Raw genomic sequence first — 25,923 nt, 5'->3', positions numbered from 1 at the left:
CAAGAATGGGGGCGGGGAAAATGTCTGGTTGCAACAGCCAAAGGCAAATCATTTCAGTCCAGGTCTCGGCGGGTTGAGTGTGGGTTTTAAGCTTTTGCATTTCCTCATGTGGAAGAAACTTGAGGATGTGATCGTGTATGGAGGAGGCACCTCCTCGTCTAACCCTATGCTGGGGGTAGCGGGTGTGGGAGTGAGTATCAGCCAGGGCCTGCTCAGACTGGAAGTCCGGGGCCCAGCCCAGCCCGGCCTGTTTCCAGGCCAGAACCAGCTCCACTCCAGACTAGAAAGGAGCCCGGCCCTACTGGAAGGGGATCCGGGTTCAACTCCACTGGACTTTTGAGGGAGAGGAGATAGAGAAGGTCAGCTATCAGCGTGGGCAACTGGTCCGGTGGGCTGCCGAGAAGCATAGTCCCAGAAGCTCAGCTGTAATGCCCATGACTCCTGCAGACCCCAATCCCTCAAATGAAGGGGACAGCCAAACCTGGTCCAACGCATAAGGATTCTGCTCTGTCCTGGCCCGAATCTGGAATTATGGGATGCTGAAGTTGGTCAGGCCCACGGAGGGCTGTGGTGCTAGGAACCTTGTCAAAGCCGGGAACTTCCTTTCACTTTCCTTTCACCCTAGTGCCAGTGCCTGGGCCCTTTGTGGCCAAGTCTCTGCACCACTGTTTGCCAGAGGCACAGTCTCCCTCCTCCCTGGGGCGGGGGCGGGACGCGGGGAGCAGAAGCAGACTCCCGGAGCTCACCCCCGGCTCCATCCGTCCAGTCCAGGTCTCATTGGACCGTGGCCGGAGGTACGGTAGAGGTGCCAGCCACCGGCCCCGCTATTACCACCCTTGTCCCTAAGCAGTGGGTCCTCCTGCCTCTCCGGAGGGGGTCTGCCGCCTTGCCTTCCAAGGGCCTCGGTCTCGTTTCTTCGCCCGTTGTTCTTGTGAATCGTGGCTTGGTTTCTTCTTTCCCGTCTCTGGCTCTGTGTCTCCTTCGAGAGCTGGCCTTCATTCCCAACCCCTCTGGCCAGCTCCTTGTTTGGTTCACCGGACCGAAACGGAAGCACTCCCACAGACTCCTGATCTCATCTCATCCATGGGGCCCTGGGGAGAGACCCCGACGTGGCCTCGGGTGGGCGGGCCGGCCACATGGCCAAGAGGAGGGGCCGCTCTACCCCCTCGGCACCCCGGACCCACCCGCCCCCGACTCAGCCAGTAGTGGCGGTGGGTGTTTCTGATCCACTAATGAAACCTTGGGATCGGCAGAGGACGCTTCCGCCCTCCAGGCCCCAGAGCGTCAGCTCTAAAGCTTTCCCTGAAGACGAGTCCTTCCTTCCCCTGGAATGAGCTGCAGTGTCTCTGGACTCGACTCTCTCCTGACCGAAGTCTTATTTGGCTGGGCGCCGAGAGAGATGGCGTCGGAGAGCCGAGCATCCCGGGAGAGTTTCCAGACGGTTCCTGGGGCAATTCCCAGTCCTTCTGGGCTGTGTTGGCCCCGAGTTGGGCAGCCTCAGTACTCCTAGCCCAGACCTGAGCTGCCAGGAAACGTGTCTCCCGGCACCTGGGACTTCTCCCACCCCCACTTTCCTCTACAGCCCCCTCCCGCCCCGCTCCACCCTACCCCACCACGACCCGTTGTTCTCAGGTCCTCCCGCCCAAGAAGGGAGACTCACCCTCACTGACATCCTGGATTCTCAGCTGGGACACTCCCATCCAGGCCATCCTGGAAGACCTAGGGGAAAAAAACCTGGTCGAATGTAATTACTGACAAAATGCAAAATGTTGTTCTTGAGGTTGGGAGTGTCCTCATCTTGAGCCCGATCCTCGGCCTTTTAACGTCTTGCTCAGTAGACAGTATATAGTCACGGCCCAGCCGACCCCCTGAGAGGAAGCCAGGCCTCTGGTTAAGGCTTCGGGGCCTTGATTTCTGGGCTCTACCTGCTGCCCGGACCTCTGACTGCCTCAGGGCTGAGGTTTTTAGGAACTGAGCACAGAACCCCCTTGCCGGAGACAGGAGGCAGAGCGATGACTCCCCCTCCCTCTCCAAGTTATCGTTACTATTACCGTTGTTATTACGATGGCTATTTGTGGTAAGGTCCAACCGCTTGTTTTGTGCCAAGCACTGTGCTAGGCCCCCGGGAGAGGTACGGGAGGTGTGACGGAGACCCAGCCCTGGACCGTCCCCACTTGGAGCTTGCTCTCTAAAGGTAGTTGTCTGACCACAGACACATGGGTAAGAAATGAGGCGGTCTGGCCCTATCCCACCCCTATAGCATCAGGAGCGCCCTCGATTTTTGAGAAACAGAGATAGGAAACCAAAGCCAAGTCACCTGTGGAAGAGTCCTCGGGCGAGGGAGAGGCAGCAAGGGCCCAGAGCCTCTGAAGCCACCAGGCGGCCCAGTTGAGGGCAAGCTGGAGGCGGAGGCGCTCTTTCCTTTGGTGACATTTTGCCCTCCATTCGCATCAATTATCCCAATAATTGCAGAACAAGTTGAGTCAGCAGGTACCTGCGTGTCTGCTTGACAGGAAATGAACAATTGGGGGAGAGAAGCAATCACTGAATCGCCCTAGCTCCCAATGTGTGTGTCTAGACTTGACTCGCCTCTCACTAGGATATCCCCATAGGGCACCTCCCCCGGGATGCACCAAAACTGGGGGGCGGACATAGATCAAACCCCCGTCCTGGGGTCCCGGGCGGCCTTCCAGCCTAAGCCCCAAGTGCCCACACGGGCTCCCCCCCTGGCTGGGTTCCAGGTTCTGCCTGGACGTGCCAGAGAAACCTGGAATTGGCCTTGCTACGTCAGGTCCTTCATATTCATTCAGTCATATTTATTGAGTGCTTGGGAGGGTACAATAAAACAAGAAACAGACACATTCCCTGCCCAAAACAACCTCACAATCTAGAAGGGGAGACAGACATTAACATAAATAAATTACAGATATTGGGAGGGGAGATGAATAAAGGGAGCAAGTCAGATGCAGAAGAGAGTGGGAGGAGAAGAAAGGGGGAGTTTAAAGAAGACCTCCTGGAGGAGAAGTGCCTTCAGTAAGACTTTGAAGGGGGAGAGAGTAAATCTGTCAGATTTGAGGCAGGAGGGCGTTCCAGGCCAGAAGCAGGACACGGGCCAGGGGTCGGCAGCGAGATAGGCGAGATCGAGGCACAGTGAGAAGGTTAACATTAGAGGAGTGAAGTGTGCGGGCTGAGTTGTAGTAGGAGAGTAGTAAGGTGAGGAAGGAGGGGGCGGGGTGGAGTCCTTAAAGCCAATGGTGAGGTGTTTTTGTTTTTTGCGGGCTGGATGGGCAACCATTGAAGTTTTTTGAGGAGTGGGGTAACATGTCCTGAAGGTTTTTGTAGAAGAATGATCCGGTCAGCAGAGTGAAGTATGGACTGGAGTGGGGAGAGGTAAGGCGGCTGGGAGGTCAGCGAGGAGGCTGATGCAGTAATTCAGGAGGGATAGGATGAGTGATTGTTAGCAGTTTGGATGGAGAGGAAGGGGCGTATCTTAGTGGTGTTGTGAAGGCGGGACCGACAGGATTTGGTGATGGATTGACTGTGTCGATCGAATGAGAAAGAGGAGTCAAGGATAATGCCAGGGTGATGGGTTTGAGAGACAGGAAGGACGGTGGTGCCGTCTACAGTGATGGGAGTGTGCGTGCACGCATGTGAGAGAGAGAGAGTCGCACTGTCTCTCTGCCAGTTATTCAGGTGTCACGAGGAATGTTCCCCAGCAGTGGGGTTTTCCCTGACAGTCCAGCTCCAGGCAGTTCCTGTCCCTACAGGCCACTAGATTCAATGGGGAGTTCCCATGATCCTCTGGAGGACGGGCCGCCCTCAAAAAAGGGCGAGAGCAGCGATGCTCTTGGTGGAGTTTCTGGGTCCCGCTAAAGCCCCGGCCACGGACGCTTGTCCCTCGCAGAAGTCCAGCTCTCCCCGGGACTTGGTGCCCGAGCCTGGCCAGGGCTACCCAGCTCCTCGATCGGTCTCCTCGTGCGTTTCCTGGGGGAAGCGGTTCTCACGCCCCCCGGAAGGGGATCGCCAGGATAGAAGGGCAAAGCGCAGTCTGGACCACAAGCTGTGGAAAGCCATCACTTAGCACGTCGTCTGCGGAGTTTAATGTTTTCCCTGGAGTTCTTGCCCTCTCCCTCCCCCGCCCCACCCCAGACCCAGACCCCGCTTCTAGCAGAAAGGAGAGACTCCTCGTCCTGACAGGCAGAGAACTGAATGCACTTGCGTCGCCCACAAAGACCAAACGGTCAATATTTATCCAAGACGGATGGTTGCTAATGGGATCCAGACTTCAGTCATCTTGAACAGTATCACGTTGACAGACGTTAATTCGGAAAGGGACCGAGATTGGGCGATTTATGCCTGAAAGCCGTGTATTCCTTGGCGAGCCGCACAGATTACTCACAGAGTTCAGGCCGTCTGAGCAACCGGCAAGAGCCTGAGAGCCCCAGGATGGGGGTTTGATCTATGTCCGCCACCGCCTACTGGAGGAGATGCTGATTGAGGTGGCCGTCTGCCCTGCCTTTCGTTGCATCCATCTTTCTTCCCCCTTGCCTGGCTTGGCAGTCGTCCCGAGGAGCCGCCACGCTCTCTCAGCCTGCGAGTTGGCATCCGCTGCTCCGGGAGGGTGGGAGGGAGGCAGGCAGGGTGGGAAGTGGTTCTCCTCGCTCGGTGTCGGGGTGGGAGGAAAATCCTGGCACACCTGTACTCCAAGACCAACCATCTCCCGGGACCACTGCCCTCCCAGAGCCTGGCCCGTTGACTCCCCCCGTCCTCGGCGCCCAGAAAGCAGATCGGAAGCGGCCGCCTGGGGCCCCACGGCCCGCAGCAGCCGCAGAAAGTGGAGGGAGGAGGACCAGAAAGAAAACCCAGCAGGCAGCCTGCCCAGCAGATATTTCCAATTTTCCTTGCCACGGGCACCGTTGAGGGCACGTGCCAGCGGCGAGCTGGCATCCCGGCTCTCACCTCCGCTAGATTCCAAGAATCCTCATTTAACACCGTTATTTTCCGAGAAGAAGTTTGCTAACACCTTGAGCTCATGAGAAGCTTTGCCAAGAAGAGGCCTGCCTGAGGCAGGGAGAGGAAGAGCAGGAGAGGGTGCTTGGGGCGTGGGGGACTGCTGATCTCTGCAGAGGTTCGGGTGCCCACAGTCCTGGTAGAGGACCAGACCTCTTCCAATTCATTCAATAGTATTTATTGAGCGCTTACTATGCACAGAGCACTGTACTAAGCACTTGGAATGGACAATTCGGCAACAGATAGAGACAATCCCTGCCCAGTGACGGACTCACAGTCTAATCTGGGGAGACAGACAGCAGAGCAAAACAGAACGAAACCAAAACAAGACAATGTATTGGGCAGGACAGTTGGCACTCTGACCTCTGGCAGCTGCCGAGGGCTCGTTTGCAGCCCGTTGGGGTCCCGGGCCCCTTCAAGGAGGGGTGCCGGGTGGGTGGACAGCGGGTCCACAGCAGACTGGTCTGGCTGGCTCCACCAGTCGGGACGGGGGCTGGCATCTTGGGTCATTTTGGAGCGGCAGACCTTCAGGTCTTCCCTGCAGAAGCCAGTCTGTCAGCTCGCCGAGCTGCCTCAAATCTCAGCGCCTCTGCCCAAGCTTTGTCCAGAGGGGCTGCCTAATCCACCTCAGTACCGCAGATCCCCTCGGTTGGGCATTTCCTTGTCATGCCCTCATATTTAATGTGGCACGTCCTGGCCGGGAAGGCCCCGAGGCCAGGCAGGCAAAATCGAATATCTAAATTGCAAAAATCATTATTAGGGAATTTCTTCAGTGTCTGCTACGTGCTAAGCACTGGGATGGGAACAAGGTAATAGGATCAGACAGACCCTGTCCCACCCGGGGCTCACAGTCTACAATAGGAGACAGTGGGTATCTTGGCCCCATTTTACAAAGAGGGAATTGAGGCCCAGAGAAGTGCAGTGATTTGTCCAAGGCCACACAGCAGGCCGGTGGCGGAACTGGGGTTAGAATCCGGGTCTCCCAATCCCACGTGTTTTCCCGACTCCCGGTCCTGTGCCCTTTCCACAGGCTCTTTCCGCTGGGTTGTCTGGGTCCCTGGGTTGTCTGATTTGTTTTTCTGGTATTTGTTAAACACTTGCTATATGTCAGGCACTGTACTAAGCACTGGGTAGATACAAGGTAATCGGGGGGGACATAGGCCCTGGCCCACATGGGGCCCACAGTCTTAATCCCTATTTTACAGATGAGCTAACAGAGAGTTTAAGTGACTTGTCCAAAGTCACACAGGAGACGAGCGGTGGAACTGGGATTAGAACCCAGGTCCTTCCGACTCCCAGGCCCGTGCCTTAGCCACTAGGCTCTGCTGCTTCCCGTGCTGCATCCCTCTGTGGGCCTGGAGACCGCTTGTCCGCTTGGAGGTTTGGTTCTAGCTTCCGGTGACTCCAGGCCATGCCTAGAGCTCTGCTGGGGCAAGATTGTCCTGGAGCATTTCCTTTTCCCGGTTTCAGAGTTATCCTTCCTCTTTTTGCAAGCATGCGTGGGCGTCTGTTTAGGGGTGTGTGTCCTCAAAGAATCCAAAAAGGAACGCATCGACTTACGGTAACTCAGTGGGTAATTGTGTTGTCTGGCAGCCGGGACCCTGGGAAAGCGGAGCTTCCAACAGGACTCGTAAGCGCCGTGTTTGGGAGCGTGCCACCGGTCAGCCGGCGAGCCGAGGGAGCCCTGTCTACGGCGGGGGAATTTCCCAACTTCCGCGGCCTGAAATCTGTGTCCCGAGGTTGCCTCGGGTTGTGTTTCATTCTCGCTTTGGGTAGGCCAGGCTGCTCTCTCTCTAGGCCAGACTACGGAAATTCCTCTCGGTACGGACCACGAAATAGTTGGGGGCTGGGCACGGGCGGCAGAAGTTAGAGTGGAGCCCCTTGTCCCCAAGCCACTGGGCAGTTGTCGGTCTCTCGGGCCAGTGTGTTCCCACGCCGAGAGCCTGTGCTGCTGGCCGGGCCGGGCCCGCCCTCCTCAACCCCTGACTGCCCTCGACTCAGATGGCGTTCGCGGAGGCTGATCAGATCGGGTGCCGGGGCTGCTTTCGGCCGCCGGCGTCCGGATAAGCCCGGCCTCGGATGCCGGGGTCCGGCTGCCGTCGAGGCGGACACGTCTGATGTCATGCGAACGGGGGCAGCTCGCGTTTTGGGATTGATCCCCGGACTCGCCCCCGTGGCCGCGGTCTGGGTCTCCCCTCCCGGGCCGTGGGTCGGGCGGGCTCGCGGCAGTCCGGCCTGGAAACCGCGAGGCCAGTGGCCCCCTCGGCGCTGCCCGCCTGCCACTCCGGCCGGCGGTTGCTCAATCCCCAGCTGGCGTGCGGCGCGGGAGCCTGGCGGCCGGCCCGGCCCCCGGCTCGCTGACCGGCGGACCGGCGGACCGGCCGGCCCCGCCCCCTGCTGCTCCGCTTTCAGCAGAAACCCTCGCGAGCCCTCTCAGATTAAACAAACCCTGAAACTCAGGAGTTTGTTTATTTTTTTTTTCTGCTGGTATACAGTGTGTGCCCGTGGCCACAAGGGACCCCCCCCCAACTTCCCAATTGCAGCCGCAGGAATGTAGGAGCAACTGAGGGTGTAAAAGGCGCACGGTCTCGCCTGGCACGCTGCAGCGGGCACCAGGCTGACTCCAGACACCCACGGGTGCAGGGCAGCTCCCAGCCTGGGTCCCTGGGGCTAATGAGCCTGGAAAGGCCGGGAAGGGGAGCTCCCCGGAGAGAGAGAGCGCCAATTCCGGCAGCTTCCACATCTCTGTCGCCAAGCTTGGTGCCCATTTGCCGAGCTCTGTGTTTAAACCCCGGCGGAGTTTAATCTCCCTGAGTTCCCCGGGCTCCGGCCTCCGGTGGGGTTGGTGTTGCCTTTGACCGGGCAATATCTCACCCCAACCCCATACCCTGTCTCCTCTGGATTTTGTTCTTCCAGCTTGACATCTAGCGTCCTTCCCTTCCCTCCCCATCCCTTTTCCCTTCCTCTTGCCGAGATGGGGCACGGGGAGCCACCAGGCAACCTCCCATCCTTCCGCTACAGCCGGGCCCGCCGCGTTGGCACCTCGCCTCCTCCCGGGGTGGGCCTGGGCCAGGCTTGGCCGTCGGGCGGGCATCTGGGCCGGTTTCGGCGGCGGGGCTCCGTTCGGTGACCCCTCTCTTCTCCCACTCCCACTTGCTCCCTTTGTCCAGCCCCCATCCCAGCCCCACAGCACCCATGTACATATCTGTCATTTGTTTATAATCATGTCTGTCTTGCCCCTTCTAGACTGGAAGTTCATTGTGGGCAGGAAATGTGTCTATTGTTATACTGTACTCTCCCGAGTGCTCAGTACAGTGCTCCGCACACCCAGATAGGGCATCTATCTCCTCCTCTTTCTCCTCCTCTTGCCAAACGTGGCTCTGTCTCTGTCCAGCCAAGGGGGCTGCCTCCCCTGCTCATCCAAGCGCCCAATGCAGTGCTCAGCACATGCCAGAGCCTGTTCGCTGGCCCGATTGTCATTTCCGGGCTCAGGTGGGGCCTCCCCGGGGCTGGAAGCCGGCCTGGGGTGTGGCGACCGCCCCGGGGAGCGATGGAGCCCCCACCTTCTAGACTTCAAAAAGTTACCTGGGAATTTAGGCTCAGCACCGGTGGTGGGCCAGAAACCTCCCCGGACTCGACTCTTTGAGGCGGGCTAGGGCTGGGCTATCAGGGATCCAACCATTGGCTTCGCTGGGAGGAGGAGGAAGAATGGCAGGGCTGTATGCGGGGCGGGGAGGGCACCTGTCTCGTCCGTCTCTCCAGTTATCCCCCCCCCCCCTTTTCTTTTTTTTGCTTTTTGCCTTCCCCTCTGTTTCCGGCTTTATCAGCCAGAGGCAGCAGCTAATTGCCTTTGCATTGTGATTCGGATTTCAGTCGCATTTCCCGTTCCAGATCTCTCCCGAGAAAGGGCAGGGTCAGTGGTTTCCCTCTACCTTCTCTCCAATCAGGCCATCTCTTCTGCTGAGACAGAAACCTCCTTTGTGCCTGGGGGGGCTTTGGGCTGGCACCTCCCGGGGCACGTTGGAAGGAAGCAGCTGGGATGGCCACCTCAGAGGCGGAGCCCGGGGTCTCGTGCCACCTTCCCGCCCAGCCTATCGCTGTGTGTAGCTTCGACCTTTTCCCTCTCCGGCCGTGGGAAAGTTGGCCCCTGGCAGAGGGGCAGCCAGGTGCCCGCTCGGCAGCTTCAACTGTCCCGCGAGCGGTCGGGGGAGGGCCCGCTCCCAAGAGCCCAGCTCCCGCAGGAAAGCCGCAGTGGAAAAGGGCCCCAGGTGGGTCCCTGGGTCGAGGTAAATACAGAGAGGAGGCACAAAGCTGCGAACTGGCGGATTTTCCCATTTTCCTGCTGGGCAGCCGGTCAGTGTGGGAGAGGAGGGAGTGGCGAGTTCAGCACGAGACCGGGAGACGAGAGACCCAGGTTCTCGTCCCACCTCTGCCCTCGACCCACCATGTGAACTCAGGCAAGTCACTTAAGCTTTCCTGGCCTCAGTTTCCTCCTCCTGAAAATGGGGATAACACCTGCCCCTCTTTTCTAACAGATGTGAAATCTCTCTGGGAAAAGAAACATCCTCTCGCCATCCCGACCAAGCCTGCTCGTGCCCGGGGGGCAGAGGGTCTGCCCTCAGGGAGGGAAACTGCCAGCCGTGGGCATATCCCCAGGAGCGAGGCTGAAGCTCTAGGTCCCCACACCGGCCAGTCGTGACCAACCTCCAGCCCGTAAGGTCCGGAGCCCCACGGACACGTCCCCCTCTCCGACGGGGTCCAGCCCGGACGAGCAGGCTGGAACCTGCCAGGGAGAGGGGAGTGAGTCTGGGGGTCGGCGCGGCTGCTGGGCCTAACATTCTGCCCCTTTATTGGGGGACCCCTCCTTAGTTCAGTGAAGGGCCCGGGACCCCTCCACTAAGGGCTGGGGAGGCCTTGTCAGTCCCTCCAGAGAGAAATGGCCATCTTGGAAACCGCAAGGCCCCAGGTTTGGCCTCCTGAAACGCTGGTGATGATGATGTTGGTATTTCTTAAGCGCTTACTATGTGCCGAGCACTGTTCTAAGCGCTGGGGTAGATACAAGGGAATCAGGCTGTCCCACGTGGGGCGCACACTGTTAATCCCCATTTTACAGTTGAGGCAACTGCCCAAGCAGGAAAAAGAGCCGTCTCTTCCCCTGCTAACGGCTCTGTCCAGGAGGGGTGGCCGGAGTCTGGGGGCCCCGGGGACCCCGGGATTCACGGGTCTGTGTCTGTCTGTGTCTGCAGAGCGCCACGGACGGGTTCTGGAAGTCGGTAGCAACCCGCGTCCCGAAAGAACCTCATGAGATCCGCATCCTCAACCCCTACTTCATCCAAGAGGCAGCTTTCAGCTTCATCGGACTTCCCTTCAACAACGGCCTGATGGGAAGAGGGGTAAGAGGCGGGCGCACGGGAGGACAGGTGGGGGAGACGGGGCAGAACCCCGACCCCTCCTCGGCACCACGAGGGCTAGAGGCCGGGTGGCTGGTCAGAGAGGCAGGACCCCCAAGGCAGACCCCCAGCAAGCTGCCGTCGCCTGGCCGGGGAGCTGAAGCCAGGCTCCTGGGGACCCTCCAGAAAGAGACGGGGGCTCCGGCAGGGAATTCTCCATCAGAACGGCCCCGGGGCCTTGAGCCGGGTACGGTCGGGGACATCCAAAACCAGAGGTCCGCACCAAGGGTAGCATCCCGAGGACGGCGTGAACCCCTCGCCTGAACGATTGGGGCGGTGGAGGTGGCTGCCGGGCGACCTAACCGGGGAGGTGGTGGCCCAGCCCGGAGGTCACCCCGGCTGTCCTCTGGGAGCGCTCCCTGTGGGACCCTCCCACCACGGGGCGGACCCCTTGCAGGTCAAGTGACACCAGCCGTGGTGTGGAGAGAAGTCAAACGGAAAGAGCAAGAACGACTCAGTCTGGCCAACCTGCACCTAATTAACGTGAGCCCCTGGCTTTGGAGCCGCCGAGATGCCCACGCGTGGTGCGTGCGGGCACGCACGCATGTGCTGGGCTCTTGCTCTGCCTCTGTCGCTGAGGAAAGCGGTTCAGACCCGGGGTCCCGTCCCTCCCGGCCGTGTCCCGGGTTTGGCAGGAGGGGCCCTCAGAGGCCAGGAAGGAACCCGAGCAGCTCAGATCGGGCCACTGGGTTACCTCCCGTGACTCCCACGGCCGGTCCACCCTTTCTGTCCCAGGACCCGTCTGACTGGTTTGGGCCTGGGCTGGTGGCCTGGCTGGGATCCAGAAGCCTCGTTCCCGAGGGCTGGCGAGCACATGGGAGGCCAGCCGGATGGTTCTCCTTGCCCTGCCCAAGGACCGGGCAACAACCGGCTGCCTTTGGTCTTGCCCAGAGGCCCGGGAGGGCTTGTGCTCCTTGGCCCGGGTTTCGCGGGGCCTCTACTCTCCTGGCTCTCCCTCACTCCCTCAGGCTCTCGCTTGACCTCTGTGCCCATGTCTTTGGCTTTCTGGGTCTCCGCCTGGTTTTCTCCATCGTAGAGAGAGAGCCCCGTCGGTCTCCGACTCCTGGTTTGGGGGCTAGCATCTCCTTCTCTCCCTCACGGAGTTAGTGGCACAAAAAGTCACGTTTTCCTCTCCTTTGATAACCCCCTTCACTTCCCAGAGGTTCTTTCTGACCGCTGAGCTTTCTTCTGGTTGTCCAGGCAGCAGTTTCCTTGGAGAGATTTTTCCGAGCCCTGATTGGTGGAATAACCACCTCCACAAAAGCCCCGCTGAGCACCGGCGGGGAACCAACCCGGAGAGCTGCCGTGGGAGGTCCTCCACCGAGGCAGCGGGCCGTGGGTCAGCCCCTCTGAGGGTGAGGTCACCCCTTCCCTCGTCCAGCGGGGGCCGGAGCTCGGCGCCGAGAGCCCAGAACCCCGCCGACTAGCCTGTGACTCGCTCTCTCACTCCTGCCTGAGGTGGGCTGCTGGAGAGGAGCTGCCCCAGCCTGAACTGGCCCCTCTATCGCCTGTGGGTGCACCAGAAATGGCTCAGACCGAGTAGGGGGCGACCCAGATCGCCGCCAACAGTACGAACCATTCGACCGTTGGCCCTAGGGGGCTGCCGAGCATCTGGGGAAGTGGAAGTGAGGAAACCTCGGTTTCCTCTTTTGAAGGCCGACTGGCTTTACGGGGGATTGCATGGACCCAGTCTGAGCCAGGGTGCGAGGGGAGAGGTAGGCCCCGGAGCGCCCCTGGGGTCCAGGAAGCCGTCCCGGCATCTCCGGGGGCCCTCCGGCCCGGAGGAGGTTCAGGTGTTCGTCTTGGCCCATCTGGGTTCCAATAACGGTGCGGAGGAGAACTGTAGGGCCCCGAGGTGCTTTCCATTTGGTCAGAGAGGAGCCGGGGCCGCCAGGAACGGAGGCGGAGGGTCTGGGCCTCTGGAGAGGGACTCGCCCAGCCAGGAGGAAACTTGGGCCTGGTTTCTGGTTTCCGCACGGGGACGTGACGGGGTGGGTGGGGCCCCGGCCGGGAGAGCAGAAGGGCGGCAGCACGCGCCGGCGGGCCCCGGGCTCCCCGGCCGCAACTCGGAGCCGAACCGGCCACAGCCGAGTGTGCATGTAAACGTGTCCGTTTGTGTGCACGGACATCCCCAAATGAGTGGGGGGTGCTGCCGGTGGAGGGGGAAGCCAGTGTTGACTCTGAGCTTGTGGGCTGGGCCGGGCAGGGCACGGGCTCAGCTGAGCTGGGTGAAGCCGGTACCCTGCCTACATCAGCCAAGACCCTTCCCAAGCCGAACCTCCCTGCCCAGGGCCGGCTTTACCTCGGGCGCCCAGCCTGCCCCTCCCGTGGAGCCCCCCGCCCCGGATCCCACCCCGGGACGGACCGGATCCAGAGCCCTTTCCTTCAGTTAGGCGGCTTCAGGAGGTGGGCCGAATCCAGAACGACCACCGGAGTTTAACCAGCCTCCGTCCGATGACAGGGAAGCCCCGGGACGTGATCAGAAAAGCAGCCGCGGTAATTTCCACTGACAGAATGCCAGCCCTGTTCCCTCCCCTACAGCCTCTGGCTCAGAAGAGTAAGAGGTACTTCTGTATTTGTTAAGCACTTACTGTGTGCCAAGCACTGTACCAAGCACTGGGGTAGATAGATACAAGATCATCAGACAGCCCTAGTCCCATGTGGGGCTCACAGTCTAACAGGGAGGAAGAGGGGGTACCGAATCACCGTTTTCCCAATGGAGTACTGTAAGCCCATCAGACGGCAGGGACTGTCTCTATCTGTTGCCGACTTGTTCATTCCAAGCGCTTAGTACAGTGCTCTGCACATAGTAAGCGCTCAATAAATACTGTTGAATGAATGAGGCCCAGAGAGGGGTAAGTGGTTTGCCCAGGGTCGCACAGCTGGCCAGTGGCAGAGCCGGGACAGACTGAGACTCTTCCTATTAGGCCATATCGACTTCCCAGGGTCGGCAACTCAAGGAGTACCCAGACGGTGGCACGATGGGTAGAACTCGGAGGCTGCCTACCGCCTCCCTTCCTGTTCCTCCACCCTCCGCGAGAGCACGGACCACCTTACGGGTCGTCAGGCCTGGTGGGGGAGTCATATTCTGGCTCCATTTTGTGCACGCGCGTGACTCTAGGTTTTCTAGCCCCTCGTGCCTCTGCCGTCCTCTCGACTTTGCGCCCCAACCCTGGCCAAAGCCGAGAAAGCCCCCTCTCCCCAGGTCAGGGCCTGTCATTTGGGTGCAGGCAGGATGGAACAGGCCCCAGAGATTTTAGGGGCAGCTCAGAGCCGGACAGGTGGCCACTGGCATCCCCACGGATCACACCCAAGCAGAGGCAGCCCCCCGAATGGACGGCCCAGAGCGCCTGCCCCGCTCACGCCGCGCTTTCCTCTCCCCAGAACATCCCCACGCTGGGCAGCGTGGCCATCACCATGGCTCTGCACAACTGCGACGAGGTGGCCGTTGCCGGCTTCGGCTATGACATGAACTCGCCCAACACCCCCCTGCACTACTACGAGGCCATCAAGATGTCTGCCATAAAGGAGGTAGGAAATGGCCTGGAGTTGCCGTCTCAGTGGGGGGCGGCTCACTGAGCGGGGACGACGCGGTGACTCAGATTTTTCTGAGGCCTCGGACAAGGCTCCTCTGTCGGTTTTTAAAGAAACCACGGAATCATGGATGGAAGGTATTTTTTTTGAAATGGTATTTGATAAGCACTGGGGTAGATTCAAGCTAATCGGATTGGTCACAGTCCATGTCCCTCATGGGACTCGATATTAATCCCCATTTTACAGATGAGATAACTGAGGCACAGAGGAGTTTAGTGGCCTACCCGAGGTCACGCAGCAGACGAGTGGCGGAGCTGGGATTAGAACCCAGGTCCTCTGACTCCCAGGCCTGGGCTCTATCCACCAGGCCACGCTGCTTCTCCGTCGTCGGCAGGAAAGACACACAGAGAGAAATGGCCACTTTTCTGGATGGAGGAGTAAGCACTGGGAAGTGCCAGGGGCTAGGGCCCACAAAGATTTTGCAGGCTCAGTCAGGCTCTGTATTTATTGAGCGCTTACTGTATGCAGAGCACTGTACTAAGCGCTTGGGAGAGTACAATATAACAGACCTGGTAGATTGGTTCCCTGCCTGTAACGAGCTCACAGCCTAGAGATAGACAGTAATATAAATAATTTATAATCAATCCATTCCTTCATTCATTCAATAGTATTTATTGAGCGCTTACTATGTGCAGAGCACTGTACTAAGCGCTTGGAATGGAGAATTCGGCAACAGATAGAGACAATCCCTGCCCAATGACAGGCTTACAATCAGTTGTATTTATTGAATGGTCACTCTGTACAGAGCACTGTACTAAGCACTTGAGAGAGCACAAATATAACAGAGTTGGTAGACATATTCCCTGCCCCCAGTGAGCTGATATTCTAGAGAGAGAGAGACAGACATTAATATAAATTACGGATGTGTACATAAGTGCCTTGGGGCTGACGAAGGGGTGAATAAGGGGAGCAAATCAGGACGATGTAGAAGGGAGTGGGAGAAGAGGAAATGTGCTTTTAATTAATTACTTCATTCAATCGTATTTACTGAGCACTTACTGTGGGCAGAGCACTGTACTAAACACTTGGGAAGAGGACAAAATAACAATAAACAGAGATATTCTCTGCCCGCAACAAGCTTACAGTCTAGAGGGGGAGGCGGACATTAATATAAATAAATACGTACATAAGTGCTGTGCGGCTGGGATGGGGAGTAAGGCATTGAAGGTGGGGAGAGTGATGGTCTGTCAGATACGAAGAACACCATCAACACCACCATTATTATATGAAGGGGGAGGGAATCCCAGGCCAGAGGCAGGACGTGGGCAAGGGGTCAGCGGAAAGATAGGATCGAGGTACAGCGAGTAGGTTGGCATTGTAGGAGTGAAGTCTGTGGGGTGGTTTGTAGTCGGAAATCGGCGAGGTGAGATAAAAGGGGGTAAGGTGATTGTTTTAAAGCTGATGGAAAGGAGTTTCTGTTTCAGGTGGATTGGCATCCGCCAGACGTCCCTGAGGAGTGGGGAAACATGGATTGAATGTGTTTTTAGAAAAATGATGGGCAGAAAGAGCAGCAAGGAGTCTGATGCAGCAGTCAAGGCAAGATAAACAAGAGCTTGGATCACTGCGGCAGCAGTTTGAACGGAGAGGAAAGGACGATCTTAGTGATGTCGTGAACGGAGACCCAGTGGGCTCTGATGACAGATTGAATACGTGGGTTGTATAAAAGATGAGCTGAGGGCAGTGCCAAGATTATGGGCTTGTGAGAGAGGGAGGATGGTGGTGCTGTCTACAGTGATGCAAAGATTGGATGGAGGACAGGATTTTGGGGTGGGAAGATGAGTTCCGGGAAAAGTATAAATGCTTTCACAATCCTGGGTGTTGCGAAAGACTTTCGCCAAGGGACCGGAGGAGAGCGCAGAGAGAAATCTCCAAACCTGAAGGTGGTGCTTTGGAGCCTGGTGCCTGGCGTCGACACGGTGGGTCCAGGGTGGGGCTGCAGGGCGAGGGGGCACAAAATGCGCAGGGGAGTTAGTTTCAGCATCAGCAACCGCACCGGGGAGAAGCAGATAAATCTTATATTATCATTATACTACTACTACTACTAAGTAGTATTTGTCAGGTGCTTTCTACATGTCAAGCACTGTACAAAGCGGTGGGGGTAGGTACGAGATAATCAGGTTGGACACACTCCCTGCCCGACCTGGGGCTCACAGTCTAATTAGAAGGGAGAACGGGAATTTAATTACAAATTTCTAGATGAGGAAACAGAAGCGACAACAGGCAAGTGGTGGAGTCGGAATTAGAACCCAGGGCCTCCGACTCCCAGGTCCTTGCTCCTTCCACCTAGCCACACTTCTCAGAGTCAGTTATGCCCTCAAAGTCCTGGCTCTGAGAACGGAAGCGGCTAAAGCAGCCAACGGGGCCGGGCCTCATCGGATGCAGACCAAAAACTGTGACTCTGACGCCACGGCCCCGGGCGGGAGTGAAGGAAGCATTCCGGGGAGCTGATCCAGTCAAGGATTGGGGGTTGGGAATATGAGATCGGCAGAGGGACAGGGAAGCGAAGGGAGGGAGTTCAGCGGAGAGGGCGGTGTTCGTTTGTGCATCGGGAGAGGGTAGATTGGGTTGGGAGAGCAAAGGGGACGTGACGGCTAGAAGATTGGAGGGGGTTAAAAGATCGGTGTGTGGGAGAGAAGGGCGGTTGAGGATCTTATGGTCGGAGAGGGGAATTTCAGAGTCGGAGGGTTTGGAGACTGTAGAGTAACTAGAGATGATGAGATCAAACGCGGGTCCAAGTTGGTAAGTGGGTGAGGCCGGGTGGAGCGGGAGGTCGGTGGAGTTGAGGAGTGAGGGGAAACCGGCAGCGGAAAGGTCGGGAACGCCCACGTGGATATGGAAATCCCTGGGGACCGGTACAGGGATGGAGAAAGAGAGAAGGAATGTGAGAAAAGGGGTCAAAGTAGTTGAGAAAGTTGGAGATGGGATCGGGCGGCCAGAGGACGATCGTGACTAGTAGCGGAAATGCCGCTATATAAAACCGTGGAATGTCCACACCTTGGATACCGCCTGCCATGCTGGAGCTAGGAAAGGCTAGAGCAGAGGTGGAAAAAAGACAGAGAAGGGCAAGGAGCTTGCGGATAAAGTGGTGATAGTAGTTATTGAACTGCCTACAACGCTCAAGTGCCTAGTACAGTGCTCTGCACTCAAATACCATTGATTACGATGACGGTAAGAGTCAACAAAGGAAATGATTGAACGAACAGGTGCGTGAGGGTTAATACAGAAATTCTGAGGATGATTACGAGACGCGTGTATAATTTGGGAATTAATCTGGGAAAGTGTGTGGGAAGAGGTGGGCTTTCAGGGAGGCTTTGAGGTGGAGAGGGGCTTCCAAGCCAGGGAAAAGGCCGAGTGTGTGTGGGAGGGTTTGGCACTCCCTGCCGGGACTTTTGCTGGTAGCTTCTGGCCTTGTTTTTACCGTTCCCTCCTTGTCTGTCCATCCTTCCGAAAGCTCCTGCTCAGAAAGAGCCCCTCCACCCTCAGGGGGAATCCACTCCCAGCTCAGATGCAGCATTTTATGAGGCTTTGTTATCTATTGAATCCTTCAGATGTTTCCTAAATTCCTAAGAGAAGCAGGTTGCCTAGTGGATACAGCACGGGCCTGGGAATCCTAAAGACCTGGGCTCTAATCCCGGCGCTGCCACCTGACTGCTGTGTGACCTTGGGCTAGTCATTTCACTTCTCTGTGCCTCAGTAACCTCATCTGTAAAATGGGGATTAAGACTGTGAGCCTGATGTGGGACAGGAACTGTGTCCAACCTGATTTGCTTGTCCCTACTCCAGTGCTTAATACAGTGCCTAGCACATAGTAAGCACTTAACAAATACCACAATTATTATTATTTTTAGTAGTAATGATTATAATAATAATTTTTCAAATTCCACTTGCCGTACAGCAGCTGTTTCAGTATCCTACTATTGTCTGTTCTCCTCCTGTGTCCCACCCCACACAGCTGACTTGAGGGGTGCAAAACTTTTTTTCCTCTTTACGATATTTGTTCAGCACTTACTATGTGCCAGGCACTGAGCTAAGCGCTGGGGTAGATACAAGATAATCTGGATGGAGACAGTCCCTGTCCCACACAGCACTCAAAATCTAAAGCCCCATTTTACAGATAATGTAACTGGGGCACAGAGAAGTTAAGAGACTTGCCCACGATCCCAAAGCAGACAAGTAGCAGAGCCGGAATTAAAACCCAGGTCCTCTGATGCCCGGGCCCGTGCTCTTTCCACTAGGCCGTGCTGCTTTTCCTGGCTTCAGTGCTAGGAGACTGAATTAGTTTGAAGACCTTTTTGGTTTTGATCCTATCTCACTCCACGGTAAACATTCAATGAATAATAATAATGGTACTAGTACCAAGCACTGTTCTAAGCACTGGGGTAGAACAAGGTAATCAGGTTGGACACAGTCCCTGTCCCACATAGGGCTCACACTCTTAGTCCCCATTTTACAGACGAGGTATCTGAGGCTCAGAGAACTAGTGACTTGCCCAAGGACACACAGCAGACAGGTGACAGAGCTGGGATTAGAACCCATGACCTCTGACTCCCAGGGCCATCCTCTATCCACTAAGCCACGCTGCTTCTCCAGATGCCATTGATTGATTGATTGGGAAGAGCCCATAAAGTGATATTGATAGAATGACTCAAGAATCAGTGGTATTTACTGAGAATTTACAGAACTTACTATGTGCCAAGCACTGTACTAAGCACTTGGGAGAGAACACTACACAGAATTAGCAGACAAGTTCCCTGTCTGTAACAAGCTTACAGTCTGGAGGGGGGGACAAGTCAGCTAAGGGCAGCTGGAGGGTGTCTTTAAGCCATGAAGAAGGTTGGACCGTCAGTTGTATTTATTGAGCTTTTACTGTGTGCAGAGCGCTGTATTAAGCATCCGGGAGAGTACAGTACAAGAGTAGGCAGACACATTCCCCGCACACAGTGAGCTTACACTTTGGGACAGCACTGCGGTTTCCTAGACCCAGGTTTGGTCTGTAGCCTTGGACCACCCTGATGGTCTCTCCCTTTATCCATGCTCTACGGGTCAGTTTCCTGCCTAAGTAGCAGAATTCTGAAAGGGTTTAGCTCTATTTTCCCCAACTAGATCCTGGGTTCGGGGTACGTGGCTTCCCTGCTTTTCTTTGTACTTAATGTTGGCGCGGAACGCCCAGCTGCCTCGGCCAAGTGGTTGGCAATCATTTGCATGTCGGCTCGGATGGGGGCCCCTAGGGTCCAGGAACCTGTTCTGCTTACAGCATTTCCTGAATGACTTTGGCTCCCACTCAGACCCTGTTGTGTTGGAAGAGACTGCCTGAAGAGGATCCCGCGGCTGCTTTGCCCGGAGTCGATGCTCAGTAATAGCTAGAGGTGAGAGGGACCTAGGCAGAGAGGTGAGCGTCAGAGCGCTCCGGGAACCAGAGGCTCTGCCCTGGCTTGGCAAGGGACCTGGGGGCCACCGGGACGGAGCCTGACAGGACCGTCCTTTGGGACGGACCCCGTGGGTCTGAAAAGTTGGAAAAGACCAGGGTCCCGCAGTGGGCTGAGCCCCACTGCCACAGCGTTTCTGCCCCATTTGCCCTCCCAGGTTCCAGTGCGCCACCTGGGAGGACCCACAGGAGCAAGTAGGGCACGGGCTTGCGGAGGGTGGGGGCTCCCCCAGATGCTGGGAGCTCCCTTCTCAGCCAGTTTAATCCTTGCACTTCCTCCTGTTCCCAATACTTGCAAATTGATTCTATCTCCTCTGTCAGGGAGGGAACGTTTATCTCCAGAGTGGAGGCAGGTGGCATCGGTTCCCAGCGGGGCTCCTCCCCCGTCCCCAAGAGCGGAGATTCCTTTAGAAGTGCCCGCCTGGGTCCTGTGCCGGGCAGCCCCGAGTCTCGAGACAGGTCGTTTAGGGGAGGGGTTGCTTGGAGCTTCTCCATGTGTCTGTGACTAGGGGAGAGCGTGAGAACGGGTTCCTAGTGCAGGAGGGGCCTGCTGGTGCTCTGAGGGTGAGAACTGCCCCGAGCCAATCAAAATAAGGCACAGCACCAGGCCTGGCAGCCCAGGAGAGAGTGTGGGAGTCTGCCCCCCATTTTCACTTGAAGAAACCAAGGCCTGGAAAAGGGGAGTCAGAGCCACCGAACACATCAGTCATGGAAAAGGACCCGGGCCTCCAGCCTCTTGGATCGCGGCTAGGAATGTATCTAATGGTCCAGTGGAAAGAGCCTGGGAGGCAGAGGACCTGGCTTCTAATCCCCACTCTGCCACTTGCCTGCTTTGTGACCTTGGACAACTCACTTAACTTCTCAGGTCCTCCATTTCCTCATATGTAAAATGGGGATTAAGTGCCTGTCCTCCCTCCTACTTAGGGATGCTGTCAGATCTGATTACTCTCCACCTATTCCCAGCGCTTAGTACAGTGCTCGACGCATTGTAAGCACTAAACAAACGCTACAAATTATTATTATTCTATTACAATTGTTATTCCTAAATTGAGAGCTTACCGAATGCTGAGGAAAATATCAGAAAATCCATCAGACCCATGCAGCAAGGAGAATCAACTGCAGACAATAAGAACAGCTTAAAAAAAGGTCAAATTAGCAGTGGTCAAGACAGCCCCACCATCTCCTTGTCCCCCACAACCTTGCCATGCTGGTGCCCCCGTGGCAACAGGTGGAAGCCGCCCTCCCCTCCCCCTAGCCCCAGTTGACCTTTCCATGGGCTCTTCCCGCAGCCCGCTCCCCGACCCTCCCCTCACCAGGAGCCGGGAGCAGACTGGCTGCCCTGGGCAGAAGGGAGAAGCAGGTAGGCACCGGAGCTAACTGCCAGTTCCGCTCAACAAAGGGACCGTGGCCCAGGCAGCCCGAGGTGGCAGATGAGGGTGGAGACAGTGATGGGGCCTGAGAATGGGGTGAGGCGGGCCAAGCAGATGTCCAGAAAGGGAAGGTTACAGTGGCTTTAATTGATTGAATCAAAGTGGGTTGGGAGTCCCCGGGGCTATCAGGAGGGCAGGGTGGGGCCGGTGGCCATGTGTGTAAAGTTGTGGGAGGAGAAAAGGGGCAGGAAAGGAGATACTGACAGGAAAAGAAAGACGCAAAATGCCTATATTTGCATGCTAGATACTGGGCTGAGCCTAGCAGCAGGGGAGTGCAGACCCACCTCCCTTCCCCACAGTTCCCGCTACCGGGTACAGAATCAACGGGCAGCCTTCCCTGGGGTGGGCCGCAGCGGGTGCTCGGGAAAGCCAGTGGGCACGGCTCTGGCCTTCACTCGCTGCCTTCTCTGCCCCGGCTCCCCAGAATCCTCACACCCCCTGAGGCCACCACAGCGGAAACAAGGACAACAGGGTCTATCAGATCCCATCCTTTAGGGAGAGCAGGCCCGGTCCCAGTGGGAGGTCCGAGACTGGACCCAGAGGATCTCAGCAGATGGGGGCAACAGGGTCATGGGACCTGCCTTACTGTAACCCAGGGGGAGACGGTGGGGGCGGGGCGAGGGTCCAGAAGCTCACATTCAACCCCCAGCAGCCATTTTCTTCACTCAGCCCATCAGTGATATTGATTGAGCACCTCCCGCGTGTGCAGGAATCAGACCTATTGGCGGAGCACCGATGGTGAGCACTGCACTGGATTAAATCCTTGGAAGAGTACAACAGTTAATAGACACGGTCCTGGCCCTCGAGGAGTTTACAATTTAAATGGGGAGAAAGACACTAAAACTTTGTAGAGACAGGAGGAAGAAGTGCTTAAATAGTGCTTAAAGAAGTGCTTAAATAGTAAGGAACTTTCATTCCCTGGTTGTGAGGGTAGAAGTGCCTTCCGGGTATTTGAGGTAAGGAAAATTAATCTGGGAAGGGCTCCTGGAGGAGATGTGATTTCAGAAGGGCTTTAAAGATGGAGAAGGGGTGGTGTGGTGGATTTGAAGGGGCAGCTCCAGGCAGGAGGAAGGGTGTGAGTTAGAGGTTGGAGGTGGGAGAGGCGTGAAAGAGGCACAGGGAGAAGATAATCTGGAGAGGACGCGATAGGGTGGGCTGGAGTCTGGTGGGGGAAGAGAGGAGGAAGAGAAGTTAAGCAGATCCTGGAAATGAGGAAGGAAAACTGGCAGGATTTAGTGACAGACTGAAAGGGGGGGGTTGAAAGAGAGGGAGCAGTCGAGATAATACTGCGGTGGGGGATTTGAGAGAGCAATCAATCAAGAGTCTCTATTGAGCACATACGCTGTGCAGAGCATCATATGAAGCACCTGGGAGAGTACAACAGAATTAGTAAACAAGATCACTGCCCTTGGGAAATTTATAATCTAGCAGGAGGGAGTCGGACACTATAATAAACTATCGGTAGGGTGAGGCTACATAGATTTGAGCTCTCTACAGAAGTACTGTGCAGTGAGTCCCTAAGGACCGAGTGGGGGAGGACTCAAGTGCATAGGTAACAATAGAAACGGGAAGGCGGTGATATGGGAAAGTTAGGAGGAGGAGGAGGGGATTTGGGAGAAGAGGTGAGGAGTTCAGTTTCACACATTTTGCATTTAAGGTGCCTGCAGCAGGAAATCCATGCTGGAGAGGTCCTGGAGGCAAGAGGAGAAGTGAAATTGCCAAAGGAGAGAGGTCAGGCCTAGCGCGGCAGATTTGGGAGTCGTCCGGGTGGAAGTGGTAGTTGAAGACATGGGAGCAGATGAGCTCCTAAAGAGACTGAGTGTAAAGTGAGAAGACAGCAGGACCCAGAACAGAGCCCTGAGGGCCACCCACAGTTAAACCGTGAGAAGCCCGAGAAGAGCCGGTGAAAGAGACCGAAAAGGAGTAGCTTCTGGAGAGGTAGGATTAGAATCAGGAGAGAAAAACGAGGTTATTGAGTGTTAGCAGAAGAGAGGGTGCTCCCTCCTGTAATCAACACTGTACTGAGAGAAATAGCGGGGCCTAATGGAAAGAACACAGGATTGGTAGTCGGGAGACCCGGGTTCTAAGAGCAGCTCCATCCCTTGCCTGCTCTAAAACCTCGGGTAAGTCGCAACCTCGGGTAAGTCACTTTACTTCTCTGGGCCTGAATTTCCTCATCTTTAAAATGGGCATTAAACACCTCTCCCCTTCCCGCCGTTAGACTGTGAACCCCACACAGCTCAGAGGCTGTGGCTGATCTAATCGTTTTATATCTTCCTCACTGTTTGGTACAGTGCTTAGAACCAAGTAAGTGCTCAGGAGAGCATAATGAAGCAAAGAGCTTTCGCTCTAATGGGGGAGACAGTCAATCGAGCCCTTACTGTATGCAGAGCATTGTGCTAAATGCTTGGGAGAGTATATCAATAAACAGACACATTCCCTGCCCACAGATTACTGACAAAGAGTAGGAGGAAGAACAGGGATATAGCACATAGAAGTAATAACTGCATCACGTTGAAAGAGCTGAATGATTATAAAAACAGAGGTACATCTACACAGAAGTTTAAGCACAAAGAAATGTTATGGGTGATTTGGGAGTTATTGTGACTAGGCTGCTGTGAATTAGTTAGGGAAGACTTCTTGAGAGAGGTGGTATTTTGGGGGGGGTGTTGAAGAGGAGAGCTGAGATCTGGGGGAGCAGATCCGGGCTAGGGGAACAGCTCAAGCAAGAGGTGGGGTGAGGGGGAGAGTTGAGACCAAGTGCAGGTGAGAGGAGAAGGAGAGGCCGAGCTGGGAAGTAGCAGGGGACGAGCCACCGCGTAAGCTGGAGGACTCCCTGGAAGCCAAATGGTTCAATTTTCCGCGGAGCTTTCCTTCCTCTGCCCCCGGCCTGCCTGTCCCTCTAGCCGTGGCCCGAAGTCCGGCCGTCACGAGCCAGCCAGCCCTACCCTCCACCCCCTCTCTGGGGAACTGAGCCCGGGCCTGTGGGAGGAGCTCGTTTCGCTTGAGCTTTAAGGGGGGGCCTGAGGGCAGGGCTCCCGCCAAACGGTCCTTCTCCCATCTCTGCTTCCAGTCCTGGACACACAACATCCAGCGGGAGAAGGAGTTCCTGCGGAAGCTGGTGAAAGCCCACGTGATCGCTGACCTCACCAGTGGCATCTGAGGCTGGGCCAGCAGACGGCGCCCCCATCCCCATACGCCAAGGGAACGGAGAGGGAGGACCTCCTGCCCGGGCCTGGACCCGGGCCCAAGGAGGAAGGAGATGGAATATGGGCAGCCAAGGGGCTCCGGGCCAGGTGGGACCGAGACCTGCCTGTCTGGATCGCTTCTGCAGCCTCCGGCGCGGAGGCCCCGTCCCGCCCCTCCCTCCCTACCTCCGGCTCCGGCGGACGTCTGGGTCTGGCCTACCAGGAATGAACTTGTGATGAGATGCTGTCTGGCTGCAGAGGGAAGCAAAGAAGGCAGGAAGGAAGACAAGTGCCAAAACGGTCCCCTCTGGGGCGGAGCGGGGCCCCGAGTTGGTGGCTGTGGCCGCCCCCCCCAAAGGGACTGCCCCACCAGCTTGGGCATACGGGGGGGGGAGGAGGGCGGGCCCGGGCACAAGCTCTGGGAGCACTGGTGCTGCTATCGCTTAAAAGCCTTGGGGCTCAGCGGGCTGAGCAGGCCTCAGCTCCTCTCACAGCTCTCGAGAGACCCCCACCCACCGCCGCGTCCCCTGTCCCGCACAGACCAGAGGCCGACCGTTCTCTGCCCCCCAGAGAGCCAGGTGGCTCCCCGCCAAGACCCGGCCTACACCGGATCTTCCGGGGAGCGCCTGCAGCCGGGTCCCTGGGCAGACGGGCAGGCTTTGGGCCTTACTCCTGCCTGGCAGAGAGCTGAGCTAAACCCAGGCGAGGAGCTTGGGAGATAGGGCCCAGGGGATACTGGATATGGATTCTTCCATCAGTGTGTGTTGTATTTTATTTTGTGAGTGGTGGGGGGGGGGCGGGGGGAGGGATAATTTATTTTTGAAATAAGTGTTAAGAATGGAAATTCGATCAGTGTTTAACGAGGAATGAATAATGACAGTGTTGCCAGCCTGATATCAGACTGGTCTCTGCCAGCTAGGGGCGGGCGGCCCGGGGAAAACTCTCCCCACGCCCACCATCCGAGAACTTCCCTGGCTGGATGCTGCTGCTCCTCCTGCTGGACCCCAGGTTGGGGATAGGGATGGGAATGCAGCCGCTGCTCTCGTGTCCGTCCACTGGTCCTCCAGGGCAAAGCTTCGGCAGCAGCGGGGACTCCCAATCTAGAATCAGAAAAGCAGAGTGAGGGGGGAGGTGTGGGCGGGGTGCTTGCTGGGAGAAGATGGGGCAGGGGGCAGAGCGTTCAGGCACAAACCTTTCCCCGGCCCCTGCCGGCCTCTGCCCAGGCCGCAGGGTGGAGAGGAGCCCCAGATCAGAGTTCAGGGCAGCAGACAAGCCCTGGGCTCTCGGTCTCCGGGCCCTGCCCCTCTCAGCCGAGTCCCAGGAGCACCTTGCCCGCGGCCTGCCTGGGGTTATGGAGAAACAGAACGTGGATGGGCGGGGGCAACATCCCGCTCCCGCCACCAGCTGGGCCTCTCCTCCGAGAAAGCAGTTACACGGAGCTGGGGAAGCAGAGAGCAGACTTGTTTGGTCTGGGTGACCATCCAGAGGAAGGAGGCAGCAGGGCCAGAGCACAGTCTTCTGCTTCTCGTCCCGGTCCAGGCTAGGGCTCCCAACCCCCTGCCAACTACTGGCCATGCCTGGATGTACTGTCCTCAGGCCTGATCCAAGAGAACAGTGTTGATGGGAGGGTCAAGGAGAGCCCAACAGCTTCTCCTCCTGGCCCTGGGGATCCTACGGTCAGCCTCCGCTCAGCCTGTGGTTAGAGGACAGAGCCCCTTGCCGGAGAGAGGGTTCCAGTTGAAGGGCAGCTGGGAGAACGTAGCCAGGCCCTGGGGGGGGGGGGTGCGCCAGTTCAGCTGCAGGGGGGCGGGGAGGAATGGCCCTCC

The 25,923-nt window shown here is 57.0% G+C and overlaps 1 protein-coding gene across 9 annotated transcripts in view; it reads left to right on the top strand.

Moving 5' to 3' along the window:
• Positions 1-24,991, top strand: part of ST3GAL3 (ST3 beta-galactoside alpha-2,3-sialyltransferase 3) — a 216,366-nt gene extending 191,375 nt beyond the window's left edge. For 8 of the 9 annotated variants that reach the window (XM_029083372.2, XM_029083371.2, XM_029083375.2 and 5 more), the window contains 3 exons: positions 10,257-10,403; positions 13,845-13,991; positions 23,983-24,991. In XM_029083372.2, coding sequence (XP_028939205.1) covers positions 10,257-10,403; positions 13,845-13,991; positions 23,983-24,072 — 384 coding nt within the window. In that variant the 3' untranslated portion in view covers positions 24,073-24,991. Of the gene's footprint in view, positions 1-10,256; positions 10,404-13,844; positions 13,992-15,478; positions 15,580-23,982 lie in introns of those variants that run through there. The other variant, XM_029083374.2, reaches the window with a different exon arrangement.
• The last annotated feature ends 932 nt before the right edge of the window (positions 24,992-25,923 follow it).

This window comes from Ornithorhynchus anatinus, chromosome 18 (assembly GCF_004115215.2).
Source record: "Ornithorhynchus anatinus isolate Pmale09 chromosome 18, mOrnAna1.pri.v4, whole genome shotgun sequence".
NCBI classification, from domain to species: Eukaryota; Metazoa; Chordata; class Mammalia; order Monotremata; family Ornithorhynchidae; genus Ornithorhynchus; species Ornithorhynchus anatinus.
This window is presented reverse-complemented; position numbering and strand designations above follow the sequence as displayed.